Genomic DNA, 13,262 nt, shown 5'->3' with positions numbered 1-13,262 from the left:
GACAATGCACCAATACACACAGCAAGACTGGTGAAAGATTGGTTTGATGAACATGAAAGTGAAGTTGAACATCTCCCATGGCCTGCACAGTCACCAGATCTAAATATTATTGAGCCACTTTGGGGTGTTTTGGAGAAGCGAGTCAGGAAACGTTTTCCTCCACCAGCATCACGTAGTGACCTGGCCACTATCCTGCAAGAAGAATGGCTTAAAATCCCTCTGACCACTGTGCAGGACTTGTATATGTCATTTCCAAGACGAATTGACGCTGTATTGGCCGCAAAAGGAGGCCCTACACCATACTAATAAATTATTGTGGTCTAAAACCAGGTGTTTCAGTTATTTTGTCCAACCCCTGTATATATATATATAATATAGATAGATAGATAGATAGATAGATAGATAGATAGATAGATAGATAGATAGATAGATAGACAGACAGACAGACAGACAGACAGACAGACAGATAGACAGACAGACAGACAGACAGACAGACAGACAGATAGATAGATAGATAGATAGATAGATAGATAGATAGATAGACAGACATCAGTGGATAGATCAGAGACAAATAAATAAACAGACAGGCAGATAGACAGACAGAGAAACAAATAAATAAATAAACAGACAGTGGTCTAAAACCAGGTGTTTCAGTTATTTTGTCCAACCCCTGTATATATATATATAATATAGATAGATAGATAGATAGATAGATAGATAGATAGATAGATAGATAGATAGATAGATAGATAGATAGATAGACAGACAGAAAACGACAGACAGACAGACAGACAGACATCAGTGGATAGATAGGCAGATAGTTAAATAGCTAGCTAGCAGGAAAGACAGACATGCAGATAGACAGACAGAAAGACAGATAAATAGATAGGACAGACAGACATACAGACAGAGAGAGAGAGATAAATGACAGACATACAGGCAGACAGACAGAAAGATAACGAATATATACTGTACAGATAGATAGATAGATAGATAGATAGATAGATAGATAGATAGATAGACAGACAGAAAACGACAGACAGACAGACAGACAGACATCAGTGGATAGATAGGCAGATAGTTAAATAGCTAGCTAGCAGGAAAGACAGACATGCAGATAGACAGACAGAAAGACAGATAAATAGATAGGACAGACAGACATACAGACAGAGAGAGAGAGATAAATGACAGACATACAGGCAGACAGACAGAAAGATAACGAATATATACTGTACAGATAGATAGATAGATAGATAGATAGATAGATAGATAGATAGATAGATAGATAGATAGATAGATAGATAGATAGATAGATAGATAGATAGATAGATAGATAGATAGACAGACAGAAAACGACAGACAGACAGACAGACATCAGTGGATAGATAGGCAGATAGTTAAATAGCTAGCTAGCAGGAAAGACAGACATGCAGATAGACAGACAGAAAGACAGATAAATAGATAGGACAGACAGACATACAGACAGAGAGAGAGAGATAAATGACAGACATACAGGCAGACAGACAGAAAGATAACGAATATATACTGTACAGATAGATAGATAGATAGATAGATAGATAGATAGATAGATAGATAGATAGATAGATAGATAGATAGATAGATAGATAGACAAACATCAGTGGATAGATAGACAGATATATACTGTACATAGATACATACGATAGATACAATAGCTAGCTAGCAAGACAGACAGAAAAATAGACAGACAGACATATAGACAGACAGACAGACAAATAGATAGACAGACAGAAAGACAGACAAACAGATAGATAGATATCTATATAATATACAGTATATAATATAGATAGATAGATAGATAGATAGATAGATAGATAGATAGATAGATAGATAGATAGATAGATAGACAGATAGATAGATAGATAGATAGATAGATAGATAGAAAATAACAGTAGTCAACATTTGTCATTATCATACATAGAATAGCACTCAACACCACAGTAAATAGACCAACAGACTTGTCTGAACATAGAACAGTATAGAATGACTTGTCATATATACATATACACGTGTACAGTACAATGCATTTTTTTCTGCTTTTTCTGCTTTTCTGGGTTCACAGCGCAGGGTCAGCCATTGTACGATGCCCAACGGGCTCAATAGGGACATGGTTCTCACAACAGAAGTTCTACAATGTTCAGAATAAATCCAGCAGCCTGACACTAACCTTTAGGCCAGACATATGTTTTACTACAACCACACAACTGTTGTTGAACACTGTTTATAGGTTGAAGGTTGGATAATTTAACAGAAAATGGTTAATTAAACAGCCAAGGGTCATCAATATGTAAATTTTGAAATGTATCTTGTGCCTATCCAGCCAAAATAGCCTTTGTAAGGTCAGGTACTAATGCTGGAAGAGAACCCCTGGCTTGCCACTGACAGGTTGTCTACCTTCTTGAACTTGAGCCCATGAGCTTTTGGACATCCCATTCCAAAACAATCAGCACTGATAGCCATCCCCTCTTTGAGGCTATAACAGCCCCCACTTTTCTGGAAAGGTTTTACCTAGAATTTTGAAATCTTTAGGGGTTTGTGCCTATCCAGTCAAAATAACCTTTGTAAGGTCAGGTACTAATGCTGGAGGAGAAGCCCTGGTTAGCAACAGGGGTGTCCCCATACTTTTGGCTATGCTCTGTATTATATAAAACGTGTTTGAACAAATGTTCAAATGTAGCAGGCGCTATCAATTTAATTTTAATATCACACCCCTATCTGAACAACAGGCCAATCGTTGTTCATGTGGTTGCTCAGCCCAGCCGGCAGGCAGAGCTGAGATTCGATACGATGTATTCGAGATCCCAGCTCTGGTGTTCAGTGTGTTTTACCGCTGCGCCACATTTGTATTTGCATTTTGTCGTTTTATTGTTCCAGCTGCTTTCAGGTCCTTCTGCAATTTTTTTAGAGAAACTTCTGGTTTCTCTCTTCACTTCCTTATCATCAGTTGTAAAATCTAGTGTGCTGCACCTGTCTAGGCACAAAGTTATTGTACTGACAGAGATGAGATTAGGGTGTTTGATATGGCTCTGCAGGTTTTTCCACTCAGGTATTTCCAATGTTGCTTAATCATTTTGTCCCTTTGAGCTTTAGCAAGATCCTTGACCTTAAGCATGACTGCAAGATGTTGTCATTGTTTGTGACCATATCACACAATGAATAGCAATTAGCATAGGAATAACTGTTTTTCTAGCATTGCTATCTAAACTCTACGGATTTTACAGAACATGTTTAATGTATACTGTAATTTTTCCTTTTTTAATTTCAAATACATATTTATATCTATAAAGTTTAAACACATTGTGTGCTACATTGATGTGAAGGTATGCACTAAATATACACTGATCAGACATTAAAACATTAAAACCACCTCCTTGTTTCTACACTCACGGTCCATTTATCATCTCTACTTACCATATAGAAGCACTTTGCAGTTCTATAATTACTAACTGTAGCCCATCTGTTTATCTGCATGCTTTGTTAGCCCCCTTTCATGCTGTTCTTCAATGGTCAGGACTCTCCCAGGACCACCACAGAGCAGGTATTATTTGGGTGGTGGATCATTCTCAGCACTGCAGTGACACTGACATGGTGGTGGTGTGTTAGTGTGTGTTGTGCTGGTATGAGTGGATAAGACACAGCAATGCCAATGGAGTTTTTAAACACCTCACTGTCACCAAAAATATCCAGCCAACAGTGCCTCGTGGGCAGCGTCCTGTGACCACTAATGAGGGTCTTCAACATGACCAACTCAAACAGCAGCAATAGATGAGCGATCGTCTCTGACTTTACATCTACAAGGTGGACCAACTAGGTAGGAGTGTCTAATAGAGTGGACAGCAGCGCTGCTGTGCCTGATCTACTCACTCCAGCACAACACATACTAACACACCACCACCATGTCAGTGTCACTGCAGTGCTGAGAATGATCCAGCACCTAAATAATACCTGCTCTGTCGTGGTGCTGTGGGGGTCTTCTGAAGAACAGAGTGAAAGCAGGTTAAAAAAGTATGTAGAGAAACAGATGGACTACAGTCAGTAATTGTAGAACTACAAAGTGCTTCTATATCGGTGTATATTAAACAAAAATATGGCAACATGACAAGTTGAAATACTTGATTAGCCTCACTACACCAACATGCATACACTTAAATTTACATTTATGGCATTTAGCAGACACTTTTTATACAAAGGGACTTACAGTTGTGACCCAATACAACTTGAGCAATTGGGATCAAGAGCCTTGCTCTGGGGCCCTACAGTGGCAACTTGGGGTTTGAACCGTCAACCTTTTAATTACTAGTCCAGTATCTAACTAGTCCAGTACCTTAACTGCCAAGGATGAATGGAGACAAGGATGAAGACCATACTTGGGAAAATGTAATACCTATACAGCAATAAGTACAACATGCCAAACTCACCTAAGGTATTAACAGAGGATGAAGACTGGACACAGTTTAATCAGGCATGGCAGCAAAGTTATCCAAAGCCGCACCATGACACGGAAGCTTTTCTTTATGTGCTGTTTTTTAGTCTGTATACTAAGCAAGGTCATTGGTGCTCACGCTGGTGATCACATTTCATTTTTATTTCCCTGTTCACAGCAAAGCCTTTGTTTGGACTTTACCAGAATTCCAGACCAAGTATGGGTGATATGCACCAATTCTACAAAACAAGAAGTGATATAAAACTAGATAAAGAATAAGGTCCTTCAGGTGCTACAAGGTGCAGTATACAGTTTAACCAGGCTGTTTAGTGGTTAGAAATACTATAGTGGCAGTAATAGTAGAGGGAAAATTTCAGGTCCTTGGGTGGCACAGTGATCTAGCTAAGCCCAGGTAAGATCTCAAGATCTTAAGTTTAAATTGCAGGTGGTGCCATCAAAAAGGCTGGATCCCCAAACAATTGGTTGTGCCTGAGGGAGGGAAAAGGTGTGCAATTGTAAGCTCTGCTGTCTGGTCGTCGCACCTGTATTATTTGTGGGGTATTCATAGAGCTAATATCCTGGCTTTCTGCTTTCTCTACGAGACTCAACAACACGTGATACTTCATCTCAGACGTTTTTGGCTGGTACAGGCAGCATGAGAACTATAAAGGGAAGTGACAATAAATAGACCGGGACCAAAGGGAAGAAAGGAAGAATGGAACCCTTCTCCAATGCCATGCTTCCTCATTTCTCGTATTTAAATTTAGAATAGTGCCAGACAAGCAGGCTAAAAGAAATCAGCTAAATGATTTAAATATAGATGCAAAACAAAGTTAATAAAATCTAGCAGTCTGGAAAGGACTAGAATGTCATTTTTAGGATGCTGGGACTCCACCAAACCACAGTGAGAGCCATTATCCACAAACGAAGAACACTTGGATCAGTGGTAAACCTCCAGGAGTGGCCATTATACCAAAATGTTTACCAAGAACGCATCAATGAGTCTTAGGAAATCACAGTAAAACCCAGATGAACATTGAAAGATCTGCACAGTAGTAGTGTGAACTAGGCATAAGGTGCTACAAGGTGCAGTGTACAGTTTAACCAGGCTGTTTAGTGGTTAGAAATAATATAGTGGCAGTAATAGTAGTAGAAAATGCTGTAGGCCAATGGGTGGCACAGTAATACTGTCTAAATTCTAGTGTCTTTTTGGTAAAACAACAGCCTACTTAGTAACAGACCACTTCTATTTGCTGGTGCATGACTATTCATCAGTAGGGTGACTCAAACCGTTTTAGTGCTAGTCAGAGCTGGAAATACATTCACAGTCATGTGCATTGAAACAAACACAGACTGACATTTTTCCTAAACAGGTCATGAGAGTGCACATAAAAAAACAACAGCTTTCAACAGCTAGTTAGCACATTTGAGCTGCTATACTCACAGGTATTTCAACACGTACACTACGTACATGAAAAGGCAGGTTATGACTCGAATGGTGAAACCACTAATTAAAGTTGTTGCTTATCTCATTGCTAATGATAACAGGCCTTCAAAGATTGTAAGACTTCACCAAGAGACTCGGCATTCAACCATATATCTTTATGACTAATGCTGTCCATTCATTGTCCGTGACTAAGCTGTGAAGTTAAATGTCAACTTTACAATGGGTGCAAGCTGGTGATTCATGAAATTTTCCTGCTTTAGGGCACGTATTTTCCATCTTTGCTTCCTTCCTGTGATTAGTCTGGAAGTAGTCTCCTATAAACCAGCACGACCTCTCAGGATTTGGTTTATTACTTTTTGGAAATAACCAGCAGGGTGGCACAGGTTCAAAGAGAAAGGTTTTTATTTAACCAAAACACTACTTGTGCAACCCTTACTGTTTTACATTAATGCCGCACTGCAAAGAAACATGTACACTTCCCAAGCAGTCCATTTTATCAGCTCCACTTACCCTATAAAAGCACTTTGTAGTTCTGAATTACTGTCTGTAGTCCATCTGTTTCTCTACATACCTTTTTAACCTGCTTTCACCCTGTTCTTTAATGGTCAGGACCCCCACAGGACCACCACAGAGCAGGTATTATTTGGGTAGTGGGTCATTCTCAGCACTGCAGTGACAATGACATGGTGGTGGTGTGTTAGTGTGTGTTGTGCTGGTATGAGTGGATCAGACACAGCAGCGCTGCTGGAGTTTTTAAATACAGTGTCCACTCCTACCTCATCTATTGCTGCTGTTTGAGTTGGTCATCTTCTAGACCTTCATCAGTGGTCACAGGACGCTGCCCACGGGGCACTGTTGGCTGGATATTTTTGGTTGGTGGACTATCCACTCATACCAGCACAACACACACTAACACACCACCACCATGTCAGTGTCACTGCAGTGCTGAGAATGATCCACCACCCAAATGATACCTGCTCTGTAGTGGTCCTGTGAAGAACAGCATGAAAGGGGGGTAACAAAGCATGCAAAGAAACAGATGGACTACAGTCAGTAATTGTAGAACTACAAAGTGCTTCTATATGGTAAGTGGAGCTGAGTGTAGAAACAAGGAGGTGGTTTTAATATTATGGCTGATCGGTGTATATTCATTGATTACGTTATAAGCTACACAAACCATACAGATGTACTTTGTGTATATACAATTACTAGCCCATCTGTTGCTCGGTTGCAGCCACTGCCACACCTATCCCTATTTATTTTATTAATTAAAAGGGACCAGTAGGACCCTCACTGACCTGCTGATGTTTGAATGGTGGATTATTCTCAGCACTATTTATCAGAACCTGAAATGGCACTGAAACACCACCACAATAACAGAAAGACCCACAATCAATACAACAGCAAGCATCCACAAGCTATGCCCAAGAAAAAAACTGCTATTGCATTCATTACAGTGTGAGGTACACAAACCGGTATGAGGAAATTGCACAACAAGAATGCACACGTATAGCTTTTAAAAGACACACTGAACCAAATGATCAATTCCTATTAAGGTTTACAATGATAAATAGCAGTGAGGCATATTTTTGAGAGAAATCAGTAGAACTAGACGCGGATAGCTTGCGTTAATACCAATGCACTTACTACAAAAAGCTACACTACAATAACGTGTCTATGTGTCTAACTTATCTGTCTTCTTCACCTACTGTACTTTTGTGCTTTCCATACACAGCAAAGTGTGAACAATAAATCTATAGTGCATGTTTTTTGTGAAACTGCTGGTGCTGCTGGTAAAGACTTAGCAACACCTTAACCATAGCACTCTTCGTACTATGGTAACAAATGCAACCCCCATCTCATCCTATCCTGTAAAACCAGATTGAATTTGGTGAGCGATATATTTAAGGGACTTGTTAAAGTTAAATAACTGAGCTGCAGGAGAAAAGAACCTCAAAATCAAACCAGTACCTTTCAGAACTGGCAAATAATTAAGGAAAATGTGTCAATTAAGTGCCAAGTTTTAATACAGCTAAAAACCTATTAACTATATTTAGTTCCACACTTGTAATGTCTATTCAGAAACAGAAATGTCTTACAGTAGGTTAATTTCATGTTTACATAAGACTTTTCTAGGCCTTTGTTGATTACCTGTATACTTGACCCTTGTCACAAACACCATTGCCTTTTTTTCCACCAATTAGGAGGCAAACTGAAAATGTTTAACTGTATGAAATATGTAGAATAGTAGAACAGACTAAAAACTTTACAAGAATTTACTCAGTGGGCTTAATCTGCTCAAGTTGACACTTCTGAGATAAAACCACACAGCTATTTCAATGACGATCTCTCAGCAGTGGATATAAATCATTCTAAAGAAGGAAAATGAACCGCATACCAGGCATGTTGGTACTAGCAGACCAGGTTCTCAGCATCTGATATAAATATCAACAGATTATGTATGTCAGATAAACACTGGCACGTGTTAACATTAGAAGAATGCCTTTATTTGAAAATATATAGATATACGGCTGTACATTACAATGGACTTCTTTCTTTGCATATCTCAGCTTGTTTGGAAGCTGGGGTCAGAGCCGAGAGGGTTAAGGGCCTTGCTCAAGGGTCCAACAGTGGCTACATTACAGAGATGGGATTCAAACCTTTAAACTTATAGCCCAGAGCTCTACCCAACATGTTGCAATCCTTATCAAAAATGGGTGGGATATTTAGTCCTATTTAGTCCTGTTAGTTTTATTTGTAGGTTAGTTTAAAATGTGCATTTGGCAGGTCAGCTAGCTCCAGTTATGGTTTTATAATATGTGTTCAACTACTTAGTTAAAGTGGTAAGTGTAACTGCTTCAATATGGTGGATTGCTACTTTGACTTTGGATTCTTTTTACATCCAATAAAGCCTAAAGCCTTGTCAAAACAAACACTCAGTGATGTGTTTAATATTTTGATAAGATGTCAATATATATAAGTTTGCTCATTATCAATTAACAGCTTAATAATGGCTATCCTTAGATGGCTAAAAGAATTTACCACAATTTTCATCCCTAGCAAAAGTTATACATCCGGGGCGGGCAATTAAGGGGCCACATTAGAAACCGGGACTGTTGTGGAGGCCCAGCCCAAAACGTACTTATTATTTTTCATTTTTAATTAATAATCTTATTATTGATCCACTATCTGGTTTCCCACTGCTTTATTCTATACAAGCTCACAATGGGTCCAATTGCCCGATGGCGTCATGCTTCCTCTCCACCAATGCCGATCCACGCTCTGATTCAGGAGAACGAAGCTAAGCCACGCCCCCTCCGACACGTGGGCATCATGCCATATGCATCTTATCACCTACACTTTTGATGAGTGCAGTGCTGCTCAGCGTTGTGTACGGAGAGACACACCCTAAGAGCTCTCTTTTCTCATCTCTGTGCAGGCGCCACCAATCAGCCAGCAGAGGTCATAATTGCACCAGTCATGAGACAGAGACCCCATCCGGCTTAGTTCCGCCCATCTGAACAACAGGCCAATCGTTGTTCATGTGGCCGCTCAGCCTCAGACGGCAGACAGAGCTGAGATTCGATACGATGTATTCGAGATCCCAGCTCTGGTGTTCTAGCGTGTGTTTTTTTTACTGCCGCGCCACCGCAGCCATATATATCTTAATTTATAAATAGGGCTCAAAATAAATGACTTAGTAATTAGGAGGCGTGTCCCAATGCTTTTGCCCATATAGTGTACTTATAGTTTATCCTCTAGTACTAGAGTAAGGAAATGTTTCCTGAGGAAGCCCTTCTGTCAGTAGGAAGCACATCTGTATGCTCTGGATAACAGCGTCTGACAAATGCTCTAAATGTAAATGTAATATGCTGTTATCTTATTCAAACATACATCAAGCCATACGTAGCACAAAGACGTATTTACCCCAAACAGAACGTCGTTTAAAAAACGCACCTGCCTATGTCTATCATGCTAGTAAGCTTACAAAAAAGTACGTTTACAAAATACCGGTCATTTTGTAACTGCATTTGACATTGCGTTTAGTCGGAGGATGTTGCAAAACCCAATTACACACAAATGCACAGGGTACTGTTAACCTAGTTTCTGTTCACCTCAGTGAGATTGTATTTATAACCTCATGGTGATTAACAGTCTGCAGTATGTCATGTTTTAAATAAGTGTCACCACTTCCAGCAGCAGCAAGATCTACTGCCCACAAGATGTGTGTGTAATTTATTGTGAAAAACAGCCCCACATTATCACGTCCCATATTTATGCTTGATCGTGGGAATAGTATTCTTCTGGCTATAAGCCTCGCCTTGCTTGTGCCAGACACACACCGATCAACCTCCTGGTTTCTACACTCACTGTTCATTTTATCAGCTCCACTTTCCATATAGAAGCACTTTGTAGTTCTACAATTACTGACTGTAGTCCTATCTGTTTCTCTGCATGCTTTGTTAGCCCCCTTTCATGCTGTTCTGTAATGGTCAGGACTCTCCCAGGACCACCACAGAGCAGGTATTATTTTGTTGGTGGATCATTCTCGGCATTGCAGTGACACTGATGGTGCACTACTGGAGTTTTTAAATACCGTGTCCACTCACTGTCCACTCTATTAGACACTCCTACCTAGTTGGTCCACCTTGTAGATGTAAAACCAGAGGCGATCGCTCATCTATTGCTGCTGTTTGAGTTGGTCATCTTTGAGATCTTCATCAGTGGTCACAGGACGCTGCCGACGGGGTGCTGTTGGTTGGATATTTTTTTGGTTGGTGGACTATTCTCAGTCCAGCAGTGACAGTGAGGTGTGTCACTTTGTGTTAAACAGCATGAGAGAATTTTTAATTAGTTCAAAGAATTTGGGTATTTCACCATCTATAGTCCATAATATCATGAAAGATTAAGGGAGTGAGGGGGGAATCTTGGTGTGTAAAGGTCAAGGGTGGAAACCGCTGCTGAATTTGCACAACCATCATGCCCTCAGGTTGTATCGTTTTGGAATCTGTCATGTTATCGTGATGGTCATAGCCACATGGGCTTGGGAGTGCTTTGGAAATTCACTGTCACTTAACACGGTCCACCGCTGCATCAAGAAATGCAACCTGAAAACTGAATGGATGCCATATATTAATTTTAAGCAGAAACAACATGGTGTTCTCTGTGCCTGAAGTCCAGTGGAAACGTGTTCTGTGGTTTTTGGGAAATATAGACGCTGTATTCTATGTGCCAAAGGCCATCTAGACTGTTACTAACTAAAAGTGCAAAAAGTGCCCCTGGCATGCATGATTTGCATTAGTGGCGGCTAGTAGTTGTAAAAGTAAGAGAGGAAGGAAGGAAAGCTTGGTGATTTAGAGAAGAGGAAGGGGACTGGAGAGGTGTTAGTGAGGGCACTACTACTACTGAGCTAACAACGTAAAATATATACAAAATACAACAGTAGCACAGTAAACAATCATTGATAAAAGCTTGCCAGCATTGTAATTAGTGACTTTTGGGGATTTAGTCGGCACTGTTGTGCTAAGAAAGCTGTTCTTATATATTTAAGGGGTGGTCTTACCACAGAACTACATAATGTATGACCTGGGTTGGGTGGGAATGACAGTTGTGTTACATACTATATGTAAATAAATAAGATGACATTAAAACTAGTTGGCAATAGAAATATATCTAAAACTGTTTTCATAGCTTTATTAGCAGTAATCAACAAAGCTACACTCATTGTCCATTTTATCAGCTCCACTTACCATATAGAAGCACTTTGATTGTGCTGTTGTGCTGGTATGAGTGGATCAGACACAGAAATGCTGATAGAGTTTTTAAACTCATCCCTGTCATTGCTGAACTGAGAATAGTCCACCAACCAAAAACATCCAGCCAACAGCTCCCCGTGGGCAGCGTCCTGTGACCACTGATGAAGGTCTAGAAGATGACCAACTCAAACAGCAGCAATAGATGAGCGATCGTCTCTGGTTTTAGATCTACAAGGTGGACCAACTAGGTAGGAGTGTCTAATAGAGTGGACAGTGAGGATTTAAAACACGGTATTTAAAAACTCCAGCAGCGCTGCTGTGTCTCATCCACTCATACCAGCACAACACACACTAACACACCACCACCATGTCAGTGTCACTGCAGTGCAGAGAATGATCCACCACCTAAATAATACCTGCTCTGTGGTGGTCCTGTGGGGGTCCACAGGGGGTGGTTTTAATGTTATGGCTGATCAGTGTATAACATTATTATCTTTTATAAAAAATTCAGATCCCAGTCAAGAACATTGAATAATAACACAGTTAACACTAAAAGGACTGAACTGGACTTTTACTTACTCTTCTCTATTCTTTCCTCTCCTGTACTCTCTTCTCCCCTTCATACTCTTTTCCTGTTAACATTTTAATTTCTTTTTATCATTATTAAATTTTGTTTATGCATTTTCTCCTTTTTCTCCTGACTTTAGTGCATCCAATTGCCCGATTGCATCATGGTTCCTCTCCACTAATGCCAATCCCCGCTCTAATTGAGGAGAACAAAGCTAACCGACACCCCCTCCGACACATGAGCAGCAGCCGTATGCATCTTGTCAACTACACTTGAGATGCGGATCATCACTGTGTACGGAGAGACACACCCTGATCATCGCACTCTTTCCTCGTCTCTGTGCAGGCGCCATCAATCAGCCAGCAGAGGTCGTAGTTGCATCAGTCATGAGAGAGTCCCTATCCGGCTTAATATCCCACCCCTATATGAACAACAGTTGTTCATGTGGTCGCTCAGCCCAGCCGGCAGACAGAGCTGAGATTTAATACGATGTGTATGAGATCCCAGCTCTGGTGTTCTAGCGTGTGCCACCTAAAAGGCTTCCCTTTCAATTTCTGAATAGAATTTCAGTTTACATGAGAAACTTTTGGACAGTCATTTCCATCTGCTTTTTACTCACTTCAGCTCAGGCATTCATACAGTTCTGACTGTCTGCTCTTTTCTGTTCTCTTATGTCATGACTTCAAGACTCATTTCCAAACCCTCTGAAAATACAGGGTTCACAAGCTGCTGGGGTAAGACAAGACAAGACAAGACAAGACAAGTCAAGTCAAGTCAAATTTATTTATATAGCACTTTTTACAATGAACATTGTATCAGAGCAACCAGGACCAACAGACCAAAACCCCCTATTGAGCAAGCCGAGGGACAAAAATAGCAAGAAAAAAACTCTCTTAAAATTACAGGAAGAAACCTTGAGAGGAACCAGACTCAGCAGGGACCCCCATCCTCCTTGGGTGGCCTGGAGTTAAGAAGGTAAGAAGAGGACGGTAAGAAGCTTTTATAATGATGGTAATGGAAGGCTTAAAA

General features: G+C 40.2%; 1 protein-coding gene across 1 annotated transcript in view; it reads right to left on the bottom strand.

The window, feature by feature from the left end:
• Positions 1–12,872, bottom strand: part of mical1 (microtubule associated monooxygenase, calponin and LIM domain containing 1) — a 51,153-nt gene extending 38,281 nt beyond the window's left edge. Inside the window, exons 1-2 of the mRNA XM_063014936.1 lie at positions 12,853–12,872; positions 12,245–12,297 (exon numbers count right to left, since the gene is read on the bottom strand). Coding sequence (XP_062871006.1) covers positions 12,245–12,288 — 44 coding nt within the window. The 5' untranslated portion in view covers positions 12,289–12,297; positions 12,853–12,872. The remainder of the gene's footprint in view (positions 1–12,244; positions 12,298–12,852) is intronic.
• Positions 12,873–13,262: the final 390 nt, after the last annotated feature.

Source organism: Trichomycterus rosablanca, chromosome 19, assembly GCF_030014385.1.
Source record: "Trichomycterus rosablanca isolate fTriRos1 chromosome 19, fTriRos1.hap1, whole genome shotgun sequence".
Classification (NCBI taxonomy): domain Eukaryota; kingdom Metazoa; phylum Chordata; class Actinopteri; order Siluriformes; family Trichomycteridae; genus Trichomycterus; species Trichomycterus rosablanca.
The sequence above is the reverse complement of the archived record's forward strand: the minus strand, read 5'-3'. Positions and strand labels throughout refer to the sequence as shown.